This window comes from Haplochromis burtoni, unplaced genomic scaffold (genome assembly GCF_018398535.1).
Source record: "Haplochromis burtoni strain Fernald_Lab_line unplaced genomic scaffold, NCSU_Asbu1 Contig_366, whole genome shotgun sequence".
Taxonomy (NCBI): Eukaryota; Metazoa; Chordata; class Actinopteri; order Cichliformes; family Cichlidae; genus Haplochromis; species Haplochromis burtoni.
Genome location: NW_024582727.1, coordinates 420433 through 439644, shown reverse-complemented (window position 1 = coordinate 439644; position 19212 = coordinate 420433). Strand labels below are relative to the sequence as shown.

Sequence of the window (19212 nt, the reverse complement as noted above, 5' to 3'; positions counted from 1 at the left end):
AAAACGCTGTCAGAACCCCTATTAATGCCTTCCAAGAAGAAAGAGTAAAGGTAAAAGTTGTGGCATAGTTATGGCATAGTCTAAATTGCATAAATATGCAATTTAAACTATGCCATAATAAATGATAATATATCTTCTTTTTTTTGACTTTGCCTGTACTTGAGATTATTTATATATTAGTCATGTATACAGTAGGGATGGGAATTGATCAGAACTTGGCGACTAAGGATTTCGTAGTTTTTGCAGTTGAACTTTAAAACATTACAATTTCTCAAATAGAAACCAATGAGCAGTTTATTCTGAAATACCTGTGATTTTTGTGAATGCTTATTATTGCTCATTTCTTGTTCAATTAATCCATGGAGTAATTGAAAGATTACTCGATTACTAAAGAAATCGATACCTGCAGCCCCACATCCATGACGATCTTGTACCCTTGAGGACTTTTCTGCTCTTACCACAGTGCCACCAATTTTATTTATTTATTTTTTTTACCACACTTGGTACCTTTATGAAAAAAACCCAAATAAATTATCTTATGAATATTACTATAATAATACCAATAGACCAATTTTAACCAATACATGAAGTGAGAGAAGCAGTAAAATCAAGCCGAGAAAGAATCCACTAATTTTATTTTATTTTTCCTCACCTCCTTTACACAGCTTCTGTCAATAAAGCATCTACCACTTGGAGAAATCAAACTAGCGAGTGACAGATTTGATTGATAACGACTATTAATGAAGTTCTTTTGGAATATTGTCACTGCAGTCCACCAAGCAAAACAAATAAAATTCATATAACACAAGTATTTGGAAAAATGCCTGTTCACTGCAGCAGCCTAATCCAGTTAATCAGCTACAAATCCTCCACTACAACAGACTGCACACAGATGACTGTAGGAAGTCAGCAGCTGCAAAGCACTGCTTCTGCCTCAGCTGGATTTTTCACTTTAGTGAGTGGCAGGTTCTGAAAGTTCAACGTGGTAAAAGCTTTACAGGCTATTAATACCTGTTTTCCCACCAGTTATCTTAACTGTTAATTCCCATGAGTGCTCTTTATTTCCTCAGGATATCGCGGACCCATTTTTTGCATACTGCAAACAGCATGCAGACCGCTTTGACAGAAAGTGGAAAAGGAAGAATTACCTGGCCTTACAGTCTTATTGTAAAGTCTCTCTGCAGGAGAGAGAGAGACAGCTTACTCCCGAAGCTCAGGTAAGGATTGTTTGACCCATCCCATCTATACTAAAAACATGCACTATGTTTAGTCTAAATGACAAAGGACAGTTTGGATGGGTGAGATAAATTGTGTATTTTCGAAATAATATTTAACCCTAAAACAAGTTTAAGAAATGCTACAGTTTTCCTGTAACTGTTAATAAACCTGCACACAAAAGGAATAGGTTTGGGATAGAGGGAGGCGATCCCCACACAGCAGCGTCACGTTGAGCTGACACGGATAGTTTAGCACCTGACTCCAAGAAAATGTAGAAATCACTCTGCTCATTGCTATTGCCCTTACTTTTCAGTTCTTTGGTCTGTACTTTGAGGTGGCCCTTGATCGAACTTATATTAGATCACAGTTTTGTATTTGTTGTAGGTGGTCTAAATGTGACTGCATGGTTATATCAGATTGACAGGCACACAAAAAGTCCCAGTTAACAAAATTTAGGCACTATAAGCAAGTGTGAGGGACAGCATGTGAAATTTTCATTGTCCCCAAATGTAAATACAATTGCACATATACAGTGCTTAGCATGAGGAGCACAAACTCCCAGGCATAGTCATAAAGAACTGTCTTTAACCAGAACACTGAGCAAGCAGAGCACTGCATGTATGTCACATCCACACTGTAAGAAGCACCCTGTGTTAGTACTTTCGTAGTCTCTTTCCTCCTTCAAGATGACTGTGCAAATGGGCAAAAAACGATGGGCTGAACTGGTTTCCACAATTCAGTGTTTCCTAACAGCATGTTGTGTGAAATTCTTTTGAAAGTACATGCTACTTATATATACTAAAAGTAGAACAGAGCACAATATATCCTGTTTCTAATAGCAAAGTGGTTGTATGTGTCCCACCTGCAGGCCCGAATCACTACTCGCTTGCAGCAGTACAGGGCAAAAGCTGAGCTGTCCAGAAACACTCGTCCTCAGGCATGGGTACCCCGGGAAAAACTGCCAAGACCTCTGACCTCTAGCGCCTCAGCTATCAGAAAGTTGATGAGGAAGGCTGAACTGATGGGCATCAGCACTGACATTTTCCCTGTGGACACATCTGATACCAGTGCCAGCATGGATGGTCGCAGGAAACACAAGCAGCCTGCTCTCACAGCAGACTTTGTCAACTACTACTTGGGTGAGGAAACTGTGTCATCTCTGCTCTACGCTGTTCTGTTGCTTTGTGTCAAGTGTTAATTATTATGCTGCTATTTCACTTTACCAGCTAAAGTAGGTAGGTCTCTGAGAACAGTGAGAAAATGTTTCGCAGCAATTCTTTTAGAAGCTCCTTGTTTGTTGTGAGTGAAATTGATACTAAAGAAGAAAACACTGAGATTAGAAAACTGCAAAGCACTGCAGTGCACAGTTTAGGAGAAATTTGAAAGTTTCTTGATGTCATGAGCAGAAAGGTGTGCCGTTTGCGTGTATTCACTATACCTGCATGAGTTTACTCGAGTTACTCAGATGTTCTCCAAAAGTCCTAAGACATGCATATTAAGTTAGATAGTGATTGTGTGTCTGCAGTGCATGGATTTAACACAGTTACAGTGGCTTGCAAAAAGTATTCGGCCCCCTTGAACTTTTCCACATTTTGTCACATTACAGCCACAAACATGAATCAGTTTTATTGGAATTCCACGTGAAAGACCAACACAAAGTGGTGCACACGTGAGAAGTTGAATGAAAATCAAACATGATTCCAAACATTTTTTGCAAATAAATAACTGCAAAGTGGGGTGTGCGTAATTATTCAGCCCCCTGAATCAATACTTTGTAGAACCACCTTTAGCTGCAATTCCAGCTGCCAGTCTTTTAGGGTCTGTCTCTACCAGCTTTGCACATCTACAGACTGAAATCTTTGCCCATTCTTCTTTGCAAAACAGCTCCAGCTCAGTCAGATTAGATGGACAGCATTTGTGAACAGCAGTTTTCAGATCTTGCCACAGATTCTCGATTGGATTTAGATTTGGACTTCGACTGGGCCATTCTAACACATGGATGTGTTTTGTTTTAAACCATTTCATTGTTGCCCTGGCCCCTGGCACAAAAGACTTGAGACTGGGGCGGAGGTTCACCTTCCAGCAGGACAACGACCCTAAACATAATCCAGCAGGACAACGACCCTTATGTTTAGGGTCGTTGTCCTGCTGGAAGGTGAACCTCCGCCCCAGTCTCAAGTCTTTTCCAGAAGAGGTTTTCTTCCACGATTGCCCTGTATTTGGCTCCATCCATCTTCCCATCAACTCTGACCAGCTTCCCTGTCCCTGCTGAAGAGAAGCCACCCCCAGAGCATGATGCTGCCACCACCATATTGACAGTGGGGATGGTGTGTTCAGAGTGATGTGCAGTGTTAGTTTTCCCCACACATAGCGTTTTGCATTTTGGCCAAAAAGTTCCATTTTGGTCTCATCTGACCAGAGCACCTTCTTCCACATGTTTGCTGTGTCCCCCACATGGCTTGTGGCAAACTGCAAACGGGACTTCTTATGGTTTTCTGTTAACAATGGCTTTCTTCTTGCCACTCTTCCATAAAGGCCAACTTTGTGCAGTGCACGACTAATAGTTGTCCTATGGACAGATTCCCCCACCTGAGCTGTAGATCTCTGCAGCTCGTCCAGAGTCACCATGGGCCTCTTGGCTGCATTTCTGATCAGCGCTCTCCTTGTTCGGCCTGTGAGTTTAGGTGGACGGCCTTGTCTTGGTAGGTTTACAGTTGTGCCATACTCCTTCCATTTCTGAATGATGGCTTGAACAGTGCTCCGTGGGATGTTCAAGGCTTGGGAAATCTTTTTGTAGCCTAAGCCTGCTTTAAATTTCTCAATAACTTTATCCCTGACCTGTCTGCGTGTGTTCTTTGGACTTCATGGTGTTGTTGCTCCCAATATTCTCTTAGACAACCTCTGAGGCCGTCACAGAGCAGCTGTATTTGTACTGACATTAGATTACACTCTGTCAGTGCGCCCCAGGGTGGCTGTGGTTACAATGTAGCTGCCATCACCAATGTGTGAATGGGTGGATGACTGGATATGTAAAGCGCTTTGGGGTCCTTAGGGACTAGTAAAGCGCTATATAAATACAGGCCATTTACCATTTACCATTTTACACACAGGTGCACTCTATTTAGTCATTAGCACTCATCAGGCAATGTCTATGGGCAACTGACTGCACTCAGACCAAAGGGGGCTGAATAATTACGCACACCCCACTTTGCAGTTATTTATTTGTAAAAATGTTTGGAATCATGTATGATTTTCGTTCCACTTCTCACGTGTGACACCACTTTGTGTTGGTCTTTCACGTGGAATTCCAATAAAATTGATTCATGTTTGTGGCTGTAATGTGACAAAATGTGGAAAAGTTCAAGGGGGCCGAATACTTTTGCAAGCCACTGTATGTATCGTTAAATGTGGTAGCGATGGTGTTATTGCTTTTATGTAGTCAGCCTACATTGAAAAAGCAGCAGTTGTACTAGATTTATATTTTCCTTCTCCACCATTCTTCCGTTATCCTTTAGAACCTGATGTAGCATCATTTGCCAACATTGCCTCTTCTGCTCCTTTAACTTCATTAATCACTTTTTGTATCCCCCTTTTCTTCCTTTTTAAAAAAAAAAAAAAATACTCAGAGAGGAACATGAGAATGATCCAGATCCAGGATAACATTTCAGAGCAGAAAAACCTTAAAGATAAGCTGGAGAATGAACAAGAAAAACTACACGTCGAGTATAACAAGGTGAGTGACACAGTTCAAACACAATTGCTATATTTAAAAATTAGTTTTAATTATACGCTAGTTTCAAAAAGAAATCCTTTAGTGCAAAAACAACAGAAGTTTTACTGCTACTTTTATCTGCAGCAGTGACCTGATATACGTGCCCATGTCTTAATGTTGCTTGCAGCATATTTGACAGACAGTAAGGTCTGTTTTAGACAATGAACTGTTCATTTTCTTTTCCGTACTAATATGTCCTCTCATCATTCTGGTACAAGTTAATGTTCTTAGTTATTTCCAGGCAAACTGTAATCTGTACTTCTGTTTTTGAGTGCCATCAGTAGTGTGCAACTTCTTGCAAAATCTCAATTACAAACTGAATTATGGGATAGATGGATGAAGTTTATTGGTCACACAAGGAAATTATGAAATCAATAAATATATACAGATTGATCATATTGAATATTGAACTTGTCCTAAATGACGCTAAATGCTTTAGCTTCTCTTTGGACCTCATTTTAAGATTCCAGTAACCAACTGCCAAACACAAGTTTAACATTTTGAACAATCTTCCGTTCTTTTGTCTGTCGTTGCATAATGACAGAACAGGTTGAGGTTAACTATCCAGTTACTTTTGAGCTTCTGAAATTGAGGGACTTTGCATAAAAAAGGCTGTGATTCGTTAACACTTAATGTAGTACTGTAGTAAAATGTAGAATTTCTATACTCCACTCACATGTTGATTGATTGTAAAATCCTCAGTGGAAGTTTGAATCTGGGATGGATACACCGATGTACATGGAATGATGGTGGAGTGATTTGATCTGATTTCAAGTTTAGAAAGAACAAAGCTTTAGTCAACAGCTGACATTGCTGTTCATATTGACAGCTCACATGGGCCCATTTCATCAATATACGCAGGTTTTCTCATGGAGAAAGTGATGTTGTTGTGGTAGCAAAAAACTGAATATACTGAATAGTGTCCAAGCAACACACCAAAAAAGGTACATCTTTCCAAAAGGTTTGCTTGAAGGAAACATTAAAATGAATGTGGTGAAAAAAATGTATTATATATTATTATCAAAGCAGGTGGTTAAGCATTTTCAGTCTTCTTTCTTTTTTTTTAACCCCTCAGCTGTAAAAGCTGTACTAAAATTTTCGTTGAATTTCAGTGACCTTCACCTCAAGGTCAGATGTCGTTTCTGAAAATCTTGTGAGTGTGATATTGCAAGAAGGAATTCACCTAGGATTCACATTCGTGCTATTTTAGCGCATCTACTAAAAATCTCAGTCGAGTTTGAATCAAGGTCAGAGATTATCTGACGTTTTCTAAAAATAAATCTTGTGAATACGATAACTCAAGAATTAAGGCACCCAGCGTATTTATGCCGACTACTACGAGGCTGAGGGGAGTCAACAGTGGATACCAGTATTTGTAAACTTGAACTTAAGTTGTACAAATCTTTCAACACATTTTAATGGATTTTAAAGCTTTGTTGTGCCATGAGAGAAGGTTGAATTTAGGAGTTCTCTGTGTGAAGCCTTCATGTTTCTCTTCAGACATATGACCTCTGCAGTAAGCCTGCCACTCCGTCTGTCAGCATGAGGAAGGGAATACAATGGCAGAGTAGAAGTCAGAGTTAATGTTGCATTCAGTCTTCTGCCATGCATGTTAAGCGTTATTAATGGAGTGTGTATTGCTAATTGCACTGCCTGAGTTGCTGTCAGATGGCTTGGGCTTTGGAGAAAATACCATTACAAGTTAAGCTTTGACTAATGGACACTAGTGGAGAACAGTACAGCGTTAACCTGGACAAAGGGGTTACCAGTTGCAAATCATATGCAGTGATAGTATGAAACAGTTTCAGTTGTTTATATTTGAGTGCAAAATTGATGTTCACGTGCCACAGAACGTTAGCATGGTCATTGTGCACATATCACAAAAGGTCTGGCTAACAGCTCTTCAGGAAACACCTTGGGGAAGAAATTCAATTGTATGCTTGTCAAACTGTTATCGTTCACTTTTTACATAATGGGAACATGTGAGCTACTGGACTTCTTTAAGTTTTGTGAAGACATTTTTCCTTTCATTCAAGAGACCTCTTCAGTTCCTAGGTATTTAAACCATAGTGTTTAAGGGTTGTCTCTTAAGAACATTGCTTAACATGGTGTATTAAGCTCCTGGCCAAACTTCTAAATGGATAACATGAAAGGATGCACAGGACAACTCTTTCTTGCCCTTTTACTCCCAGTCACATGTATGGCAGTACCTAATTAGTTTCTAGGAGAATTGTTTAGTTAGGTTGATAACTTTAAAACGAAAAAAACAAAAAGACCAATCAAAATGATCATTACTCTTTAGGTTACTGATGGATGGAAGATCAAATGTTTTACATTCCCTAGTTTGAGACGAATAAGAGACAAGTTGGTCTGTTTTTGAAATTTGAAAAAATTGAATTTGACCTTAGTTAGGTTAGCCTCGTACCACAACCTGTTCTTTTTATGTGCACCTTTTCTATACTGTGCCTTCCTCCTGTTTGTATATAGCTCTCATGTTTTTATATGTTTCTCAAGTTTGTTAAATATCCCTGCTGTCGTACTATTTATATTTTCTACCTGAACAGTTGGAGTGAAGCAATTTCGTTGTACATGTACAGTGACAATAAAAAAGGATTCTATTCTATTCCTGACCCAGCTAACACACAGGTTGAGACCGATGTTTATATTGTTGTTTCATCCTTGTGAATGGTAAATGCTTATGGATTCAACTTTTTTCCTCTTACTCAAGACAGTTATTCTTTAGGTTTATTAGAAGGAAAAAAAAGTATCACATGTTATATGAACAGGACCACAGTTTGTTTCCATTTGTCTCCCTCCAGCTCTGTGAGTTTCTGGAGGAACTGCTGAATGCAAATGGAAAGCTGCGAAGTGAAGGCCAAGCCATGTGGAGTCTGCTCGGCGGCATCCTGGGCCAGGTACGTTTGTTCAACCATTGTTTTTTTCCAACACATGTATTAGCTGTTGTTTAAACAAAGTCTCAAGAAGCGTCTTGTTAATGATTTACTCTTTTGATTGAAGTATTGATTTAGATGAATGGGTTATCCATATCATACTTTTATTCAAACTCATCTGAGCCTGTAATAATAAGTTGTTTTGATTTCATTTGAATTAAAAACAAGAACATGAAACAGTTTCTTAACCCATAAAAATGAGCTTTAACAATATAGCACAATACAAAACAATACTTAGGCTCTGAAAGACTATGGAGCTTTTTTTTTCTTTTCAATGTGGCAGTTGTGTCTTAATTGTGGGTAAGTGTCCAAAAACCTCAGACTGTCAGCATATTTTTTTCAGGGTCATGCCAACCAATTGGATAGCTCACTAAAGCTTTCTCCTTCCTGAGTGATATCCAGCTTTACATACAACAGTAGAAGTTTTCATTTATTATCCTTTATTTATCCAAGTAAAAATTCTCATTGAAATTAAAATCTCTTTTCCAAGGGAGACCTGGGAGAAAGGTGCAACAAATACAACACATAACAATATAACAAGTAAAAAACCAAATATAAGTGAATAATATGCAATAGCAGATTGTTTTTAATGTTGCTCTTGAAACAATCACTTGCTCCTTTGTCTTGCTCGTTTAAAATGGACTTGAACTTAAATAATTATTTCTGACAATTCAGTTCCTTATGATTACCGTATTTTTCGCACTACAAGGCGCACCGGACTATAAGGCGCATTAAGCGAAGCAAAACAGTCAGATAAGTCAAACTATACTCAACTCATTCTTCTTGGTTCCTCCAATACTGTACCCTTGATTCATTAACCCTTCAAGACCTACCATAGAACCAAGTCCGCCAGAGCTTATCTTTACATTTTTACATGCTGTAGTGCCATTTTCGGGAGCATTACAGGTTGCTATACATCAATACAAACATCATAGTCCAAATTTTAATAATATGTATGCATTAAGTGCAAAGTAGCTACATAAATTGCAAAAAAGAGAGATTTAGATAGAAGTCAACCAACGGGAAAGTCTGATATACAGTGATTGCCCATTTAGCAGCAACATAGAGAGAGCAGTGACGTACATGATTTCCACAGCAGTCTGTAGTAGATGTTTTTCTTTTGTGAAAATTTTTTACACTTTTTTTTTTTTTTATTGAGAAGGTCTCCTCCACAAGGGCTCAAATCTCTCCTTGTGCTCATGACCTCTGTCTCTGTTTCCTGCTCTGTCTTTGACAGGTTTGAGCCTGTGACTCTGTCCTTTTTAAAGGAGACTGTTGGTCATCTTAAGCCTGCAGGGTCTCCAAATGATGATGTCCCTCCTCGACTTTCAAAAGAGGTGTTACCTACAGTTGGTCCTTTGGTGCTTGAGCTGGTAAACCATAGTCTGATGTCAGGTGTTGTCCCTAAAGATTTTAAACATGCAGTAGTCAAACCCCTGATTAAAAAAACCTGCTCTTGATCCTACGGTTCTTGCATTTACAGGCCTATCTCCAAACTACCTGTTCTTTCCAAAATTCTTGAAAAGGTAGTTTACAGCCAAATAATGGCCTTCCTGGAAAAGCAAAATGTGTTAGAGGTTTTCCAATCTGGTTTTAAACTCTTTCATAGCACTGAATCAGCCCTTTTAAAAGTTTTTAATGACATATTTTTAGCGACTGATGCTGGGGACTGTGTTGTTCTTGTGCTTTTAGATTTGACAGCTGCGTTTGATACCGTGGAATATGCCATTTTATTCTCTCGTTTGGAGCACTGGGTGGGCATTAGGGGCACAGCACTGGAGTGGTTCAGGTCCTACTTGGCAGGGCGAACTTTTTGTGTCAGCCTCGGTTACTGTGTGTCGTCCTCCGCTCCCCTCTTGTGTGGTGTCCCACAGGGCTCAGTTCTAGGCCCCCTCCTCTTCTCTTTATATCTGCTTCCTCTTGGTTCTGTACTGAGAAAGCACGGCATTGCTTTCCACTTTTATGCTGATGACTGTCAGATCTATGTCCCTCTAAAGAAAAAAGGCACATACCTTACACACCCATTACTTCAGTGTCTCGATGACATTAAGGCTTGGATGTCTGTTAACTTTTTAAAATTCAATGATAAAAAGACCGAGGTGTTGGTTTTTGGTAGCCCCACTGAGACCCCCAATGTGTATGTAGATTCCCTGGCCCAGTATGTTACGTCAAAGTGGACTGTGATCTGAAGTTTAATAATCAAATTAAGGCCGTGGTAAAATCTAGCTTCTTTCACCTCAGGCAGCTGCAAAAATAAAGCCAATTCTTTCACGGCAGCACTTTGAGACAGTGATCCACGCCTTTGTTAGCACTCGGCTAGATTACTGTAATGCATTTTATATTGGGGTCAGCGCATCATATATTAGTCATCTAAAGAGGGTGCAAAATGCCGCAGCTCGTCTTTTAACTGGCACTCGAAAGTTTGAGCACATTCCCCCTGTTTTAGCTTCGCTTCACTGGCTGCCCATTTCTTTTAGGATTCATTTTAAAATTCTTTTATTTGCTTTTAAAGCCCTCCATGGCCTAGCCCCATCGTATCTCTCTGAGCTGCTACAGCCTTATACACCCACCCGCTCTCTCAGGTCAGCTGATCAGCTGCTCCTGAATGTACCCAGGACTGGTCGTAAATTTAGAGGAGATTGTGCTTTTGCTGTAGCAGCTCAAAAACAGAACTGGCCTGTCTAATCTCTAAAGGAAGCTCATTCCACAGTTTTGAAGTCACTCTTGAAAACCCACCTCTTTACCCTGGCCTTTGACATCACGTGAGATGTTGGTTTTTATTTTTATTTCAGTTGTTTTTAGGTGATTCGATGCTGTTTTATCTTGTTTTAATATAGGGCTGTTTTAATTTTATGTTTTATGTGTTTTATTTATTTATTTTGCTGTTTCTGTACAGCACTTTGTTCCTGTGCTGGGTATTTTAAAGTGCTTTATAAATAAAATTGGATTGGATTGAAATTAGATTTAGAGCATTAAAATCAAAATTAATTTATTTGTCCTATGACAGTTTGCGTAGGATCCACTTTCCAGCGACTATGAATTGGATAAGCAGTTAAGAACATTAGTAGATGTAAAATAAATGTTTTTGATTATAATTTGGAAACACAAAAAATATTAAAGCTGTAAAAAAATACAACAAAAAAAACCCTTTCAGCTTTTACGAATAAGCCATTACAACTGCACTTACTGGCTATTTCATTAGCTACACGCCCCTGGTGCTGGTCTATTGGATCAAGACTTGGTTGATGCTGTTTGAAGTGAGTGAACTGACAGTCATGTTCAAAGAACCATTTTGAGATGATTTAAGACTTGGCATCACCTTTTCCTGCTTTTCCTTTTTTTTTTGTTGGACTATCCTCTGTAAACCATAGAGGTGGTTGTCTGGGAAAATTCCCTTATATCTGAACAACCAGTCATTGAAATGACCTTTGTTCCCTATCCTGACTCTTGGTTTGAATCTCAGTAGGCTGTTTTGACCGTGTCTACTGAACTGTTGCCATGTAATTGGCTGGTTAGACTATAGTGTTCAACAGTCATACCTAATAAAGTGGCCAGTGTAGTTGTAAATACAACTCTTCAACATTTTAATAATCTCTGCAACAGGATTTGATCATTTTCTTTCCTGCACATGATATCAAAGCGAATCTCTATGAATCTCAGACTGTCAGACAAACCATAATTTGAAAATATTCCTATGGTCAGTGGGTTTAACTGAGAAAACTTACAAACTGAAAGTGATATTTAAATTCCTTGCTGTCTTTCTCTTTAAGCATCTCATCTGCTGACTACAAGTAATTGTGACAATACTACTACGTGCAACATATACAGCCAGTCTCTAGCCACATAGACATAACGTGATTACCTGAAACAGTGGTGTCCATTTTATTCAAAATTGCAGATCAACATGGTGGCTTCCACACACCAGTGCCTGCCCCGGTGTATTTTTACTGGATTAATTCTTAGATTATGAGTGTGCATCAGTTTTGTTGGAAAACATAATTACACACTAATCTATGTATATTTGTAAGTGTCCATGCTGCCTGTCCCTCCACCCAGCAAGGGGACAACGATACCCCATCACCTTTTTAAGGCTGAGGAGTAAAACCTTAAGTTTCCAGCAACTTATGAGGCATTTTAGAAACCTTTTTTTGTAAATGTTCCACGATTACTGGGTCCCCATTAAAAATGAAGACATCTGGACATGCATAATATTTTACAAGACAGCACGATAGTACTACATCTCCATAAATATAGCTTTGTAAAATGAAAGTAGCAAAAATAAATGTGCATTCATAGTGTGCTGCTTTTTCCACTTCTGCTTTGGGCCAGTGTTTTTAGAAGTTATCTCACCCCACCGCTACCATCATCTTTTGCGTGTCCTTCGGTACGTCCATGAAATTCCTCTGTGGTCTTCCCCTTTTACAGCTCTAGTATCAGCATCCTTTTTCCATTATATCCACCATGCCTCTTGTGCACTTGTGCTCCTTTTGTGCTCTTCTCTTCAAACCATCTCAGCCTTGCCTCTCTTTGTCCTCCAAACTGCTCATATCGAGCTGTCTGTCTGATGTCCACTCATTTCCAATTCTTTCTAGTCTGATCACTTCTAATAAAATTCTTAGAAACTTCAGCTCTGCCACTTCCAGGTGGGCTTCCCATATTTCTGTCAGGGCCACGTCTCCAAATCATACATCCAAAACACGCCTCACTAAGTTGTAAACCGTAATATTCTCTTTAGCTGCTATCCTTCTCTCTCCACCTCTCTTGTGGGGCTGTCAGTTGCTTTGTGTGGTTGACCCCAGATATTTAAACTCATCTGCTATCACTGCCTCTGCTCCTTGCATCTTTACTCTCACAACTATCTCCCACTCATTTAAACACATGCATTCTGTCTTTCACTCCTCTTCTCCACAGCACGTACCTCCACCTTTCTAGGCTCTTTTCCATCCATGTACTGTCAGTACATTTAAAGCTCTAGCTTTCATCACGTTAACTTGCTGCAGCTCAATCTGTCTTTCTAGCGAGTTGCCTACATTATATGTAGGCGATCCTTACTTAGTGTCCAGTTAAGCATGCAGCTGATAAAAAGCCTTTTCCTTTGCTTTTGCCACCCCTCTCTCTATGGTGTACTAAAAATGAATTACTCAGTAATTAGTATGACTTACAGTGTACTTAAATGGGACAAGAAATACTGAACATATAAAGGCTAATTTAATCATGGAGCCCTGCTCTCAAAATCTGATGTAGATTGTAACACTGTCTCTGAAGCTGGATTTAAGAAAGAACTGTTTAAAGTTAAAATTTGAGAACATGTGTGGCGCTGTCTTCTGTCTGTACGTTACGTCATGTGGTTGGTTGGTTGCAGCTAATAGACTGACATTAGTTTATCTTAGCTAACTACTGACAGAATCGATAACTCTGAGGAAAATAACGACACTAAAACTAAAAATCCGTTTAAGAGGATCGCTCCATGATGTAATTTAGCTTTTTATATGTAGTGCTTCATGTCATGTTTAAGATTTCCTACAGTGCAATTTCTGTCTCTGTTCCTGTAAAACACCTAGATGTTATGCAAGATTAAGTCACCCCAAAAAGAAAAGCGTACTTAATGTAAAATGGGGAAATATTGATTGTTTTTTCTGAAATTACGATAAAATTTATTTAAGTATGACATAATTAAAATTACTTACAGTGTACTTGAAGTTATTTGCAGTGCAATGTGTGTCTTTTCTTGTAAAGTATCTGTAAGTATCCATAAGTACCTCCAAATTACATTTAATTACAGGGTAATTGTGCCCTTAGTTGCTCGTATTATAAAGTCACCTCTGATGCTGAATTGAAGTGGAAGAAAATGGATAGCTGACTGTGTTGCTTGGATAAAAATCACAATATATCAGAAACTCGCTAAGTAGACGCTGAAATGACAGTTGTGCCAAATGTCTGAGATTTGGTTCTTATTAGGTGTACTTGTAAGATTAATACTGGTCGCTGAATAGCTTATTCAGCTCTTGTTGTGAAGGAAAAGTTAGCTGGACCCTAGTGCAGTGGATATTGGATAGGTTGATCATATGGTTAACAGACAGCCTTTAATTCTCATATCCACACCTCTGAAAAGGCTCCAGAGAAACCTCACCACTACTACTCTTCATGTGAAGAAAGTCACAAGTATTAAAATCACATGTGGTTTTAGTTAAACGTTTAGACAATGAAATGAAGAGCTGGGTGTGATCTGCAGTAAAGTAAAGCTAATTTTAGCCTCATCAGTTGCGTACCTTTTTATATACTAAACAATATCAAAAGATCAGATCAGAAATTAGAAAATGCCACTAATTCTTTACATGAATTTATTGAGGAAAATGAATATTACATCACTGTAATGCTGGGATGGTGGAGCCACTCAGGATTCAGGATTTTATGTATATAGTTTAAGCAGCAGGTAAATCCATTAAAAGCTTTATTAGACGTGTGGTCGTGGAGAGTATGAGCTGAGCAGATAAGTTGTCAAATGATGTTAATATGGTGGCGAGGCAGCAGAATGTACAAGAACTTGCAAGAGTGGCAGTGAATCTGCAATGACCACCATAAATCACCAATTATGAACATGCACTGTTTAAGTAGCAACATCAGTCACAGCAGTGAATGCCTTTGTGTCATCTATCTGCCACATTTTCATCTCCTATTTGTCATCCTTCTGTGCATTTGCAGAAATGGATGTCCCCAACTGGGACTGTCATCATTCTTCCACTACACAGTCAGTGCTTTTGTTCTTGACGCCTCTAGAAGTTTAGCACTCCTGGCAACTTCATAAGAAAAACATCAGAAGTCATATTCCAGGAGTGCTATGGTTAGCATTTAGATTAAATTACTTTTTTAAGTTACCCATGTGCAGACCGTAGTTCTGCAATTAAGACAAACTAAAAGTGTTATCAATAGTCTTAGATCATCTTTACAAATGACGTAACTAAGCATATGGATTTGACGTCTTGTTGTTACTAAGTGCAGTTATTTTTAATCTTTTCAAGATTAAAAGGATGCATACTTGATGTATTATGTGTTTTTTCCACTACAATGGTTAAAATGGCTTTATCTTAACCACCAAGTATAAATTGCTGTGACAATAATAAGCTGTGATATTAATGATTGAAGTGGAACAAATATGACCCAAGTGTCCATTTTGCGCTGTGTTTGGATAGGTTACAGTCTGGCAGAAACCCAGATGCCTAAAAGCTTACTGAACTGTTATTTAAATTGTTCAAACTCATTGTTTAAATGTGTACTTTTAAACTTCTTTATCTGTCTGATGAAGCTTGTTAACCAAACTGCTCTATATTGTCAGCGGAGGCATTTTCTCGTTCTTACACCCTGGCAGACTTTAGTTTTAGTTAAAGAGATGGCCTCAGCAAGCCCTTGTGCTTTGGTCACCTGCCCCTTCCATCTATCAGGTTTCCCTCTGGAGATGCTCCTTCAGCGGTGCAGGCAGAGTGAGAATGCTCAGATTAGAGCTTCCTTGGGGAAAACCTTGTCTGTTTAGTGAGAGACTGAATCCCTGCGAGATAAGTTTTCTAATTAACCTGCGTGGCAGCACTACACCTGAGATGCAGGGGAGGCTTGAATGTATCTGCTGCCGCTTTTCACCTACCATACACAACAGGTTCCCTTTTCCCTTCTCTGCTTTGAGGAAACTTGCAAAGGACTGCTTCAGCTAATATTGTTGAGACCAAACCCTCAGGCAAAAACAAACAGATGTTCAATAAATGCTCACTGTGCTTTCTGTTGCATCAAGTTAGTGGGTAAAATTGTTTAGCTAAAATGCTTCTTCAACTACGATGAAACCTGTTTGTACAAATAGAGCACTTGGTGAGCTGTTATTCACTCTTTGTATTTATTAGTTAGTTTCTGATGTTGGTGCGTATGGACGAACCCAGACGTTAACCTTCTGAGTCTGATCAAAATCACTACCCTTTCAGCTTGTTCGTGGCCAAAAGTGTCCACCAACAGATTAGGTCTGTAATTTTTATAATTTTTTGTTTTTTTTGCCATTTTTCCCACAAAGCTTTTTAACTAACTTCAGTTCTTTTCATAAATATAAAATAGTTATTACTTTACATTTTTAACCCTTTCAACACCAGTTTGTTTGTCCACTGTACTAGGTGGAAGACAACCTCAAATCTCACAATTTTATATATTTGCAGTATGGGTGGGTTTTGATTATCGATTAAAATCGATACTGGATTGGATAACGTGATATCGATTCATTAAAATCCTGAATCGATTTTTAAATATAAATTTATTTTGCCCGAAACGCCAGAATCTCAGGTTAAACCTCACAAAATTTCTACAACCACCAAACAGCTTAAACAGTAAATGAGAGCAGGTACACAGATTCTGCACAAAGACGTAAACACAAAACGCGGACCCAACGCATCCGAATCAGTGAGCTGTCGCCTTTCTCACCTGACGGCACATACACACGGACACGCCGTTGGGGCTGAAAGCCGACAGCTCACTGATTTTGAAAAGGTGGCAGGTGCTTTGTGTTTCTGCGCTAGATTCTGAAGCTGCAGGTTTTATCTCTCTCCAACCAAAATTGATTGAACCAGCAGAGAAAGTAGATCGAAACTATGATTCACATTTCGCTTCACATAAACATCGTCAGGAATTTCCTCTTACTTTTGCTGTTTTGCTTCCACCATGATAAAATCACACTTCCGACATGTAATTGATTCACATCAACACTGATTATAATGCATTGTTATTTTTGTGCAGGGAGAGCAAAAACATAAAAACTCCCTCTCAGCTTGTTCGTGGCCAAAAATGGCCACCCCTTGTTTACATTTACAAAATGCTATAAAATTAATGTATATTAAAAAAAAATCCACTTTCATTGACTTAATTTTTTAAATTGGCAGTCAGTGTTATTCATGAAAATTAAAATTTCATTCAAATTCACAATTTTAACCCTTTAAATGCCAGTTAAATCACATAATTGTAAATTGATTTAAATAGGGATAAAAGCATAAAATCATTTTTTTTAAATAATACATGCAAACTGATTTATTTTCTAACCATGTGGAGGTTAGATGCATAGCAATAATTAAAAGTATCAATGAGTTTTATGCATCTTTGTTTTTTTGTGCAGTGACAGAAAAAAAAAAACTCCCTCTCAAAAAATGGCCACCCCCTGTTTATGTTTACAAAATGCTATAAAATTAATGTATATTAAAACATTTTTCTACTTTCATTGACTTGATTTTTTTAAATTAGCACTGGCCCTAGTCATGAAAACCAAACTATAATTCAAATTCAGAAATTATACCCTTTGAATACCAGTCAGATTATGTATTATTACTACACTTTTGGGGGAAAATAGCAATGTTCAAAGTTCACATTTTTTAGCATATGAATGATGAAACCTCTTTTTTAATCATCATTGCAGGCAGTACCAGTAACAGTAACAATTATTTATTTTTACTTATTTTATTTTTTTGGTGAATGGCCAAAAAGAAAATCACACATGGTGTGCTAGTGGCCAGAAAGGCAATTTAATGACCAAATAACCACTGAAATGACCACAAAAATGATCAAAATTTATATTCCAGTGTGTGTGCTTCTGTGTGAATCCTCATTAGCAGCAAGATGTGCTAACCACAGTAGAGTGGTTTTTGTAGGCACACTTTCTAAACCTGAGGGGCTGCTGTTCCTGGAGGTGCACCTTTTGCACCTTCTTCTCATTTTGTTGGTGGGGTGTGGGTCACACTCTGTTTCAGACTACTGTGTCTTGATATCAATGGCAGAAGTGGCTGAGAATCAGGGACAAGGGTGTCATGTGCCCCAGCTCTCCCAGGATCACTCTTCATTTGTAGGTTGTAGAGGACTCCCCCACTTCAGTGAAGTTGTTTCCGGCGGGACAAAGGTATCGTATCCCAAGACATCCAGGAGATTGGAGAAAAGAGCCAGCAGCCATCAGTTAGTTTTCCTTCTACAACTCAAGGTGCCAACATCCTCTTTAAGTTATCCAAGCTGTATTTGTGCCTATTGTAGTCCAGGATTGCTTCTTGCTTCCAGGCTTCCTCTATTACCCATCACTAACTGCTGGTTCCTTGTGCGTTGTGGTCAAAAGAAGCACATTCCTCTGTTGCTTTGGCATGTGGGATATCGCCGTGGTAGTTTTGGTGAAGCGAAAGACAGACAACAAAATCTTCCACTGTTGCAACTGGAGGAGCTGGGGAGGAAGCTCTGGGTTGTTTCCCCTGTGCCAGTTTTCATCTGAGGGGTTCCTCTGCCAAGGTGACCGAAGGAAAGACGTTGTCCTTGGAGCTCCTCCGTCAGTTGGAGTCTGAACCCCATGCCTTTTTTTACTTCCTGAGAACTTCCAGTGTTGTCATCCAACATGCTATGTATTGCTTTATTCTGGTTAAGGCTCACATCTCCACTTCATCTACAATCCTCACACCTTTGCCTCCCGTGCAGGTTCGTAAGGGTGCACAGCAGCTAAAAGACCGCCTTTGTTTTAAAAAAGTCAAAAGTAGATCTCAGGCTGCTAATGCAGGGAACTGCATACAGGGTGAGCCCTGGTTTGATACCAGTGGGTACTGGATTGTAGAGTAGTCTCTCTTCAGTTAGTGGGACCCACACGGTTTTCCGGTTGTAACAAAATAGTTTTATTAAATATTGTCTAAGAGCAAAAGACACCCCCCCACCCCCCCCAAAACAAAAAACAAAAAACAACAAAACGAAAAAACAAAAACCCCAGAAGAGGATTCCGGCACTAGCTAGTACTCATCATCAGTGGTAATGTGGTCAGCCTCTTTGGAGATTGTCCTCATCATCTGGAGAGGAAGTTTCTTCATCTTGGGCAGATGTGTTTTCTTCAAGGGCAGAGGACTGCTTGCTGTCCTTGCTCTCTGACCAGATCATATAGACAGTGCTTGTAGTAGTGATGACCTTCTTGCCATATTGCCAGAATAAATGATCTGGAAGCTGTTAGTGCTACTGCTGTAAGTAAGCCTGTCTGCACCTGCATAAACTCCAGGACACGTTTATAAATGGTGTTCGTTGTCGTTTGCGCTGCAGCTGTAGCTTTGAACTCTGCAAAATGTCCTGTGATTGGGTTTTCTTTTTTTTGGGAGTTGATATTTTGGGTATGGTATCTTTTGATGAAAAATACAAGAGTAAAAGTGCTTTTAACATGTGCTTCAAAGCTAAGTTTGACTGGGAACGTCAAAGCTCAATAGTCTGCATCTACAGAAATTCACTGCAACCTGTGTAATATTT

At 39.0% G+C, this 19212-nt stretch overlaps 1 protein-coding gene across 8 annotated transcripts in view; it reads left to right on the top strand.

Annotated features, from left to right (window-relative positions):
• Nucleotides 1–19212, top strand: part of phf14 (PHD finger protein 14) — a 144934-nt gene that overhangs the window by 35866 nt on the left and 89856 nt on the right. For all 8 annotated transcript variants that reach the window (XM_042228923.1, XM_042228921.1, XM_042228922.1 and 5 more), the window contains exons 8-11: nt 1071–1217; nt 2087–2357; nt 4845–4951; nt 7810–7905. In XM_042228923.1, coding sequence (XP_042084857.1) covers nt 1071–1217; nt 2087–2357; nt 4845–4951; nt 7810–7905 — 621 coding nt within the window. The remainder of the gene's footprint in view (nt 1–1070; nt 1218–2086; nt 2358–4844; nt 4952–7809; nt 7906–19212) is intronic.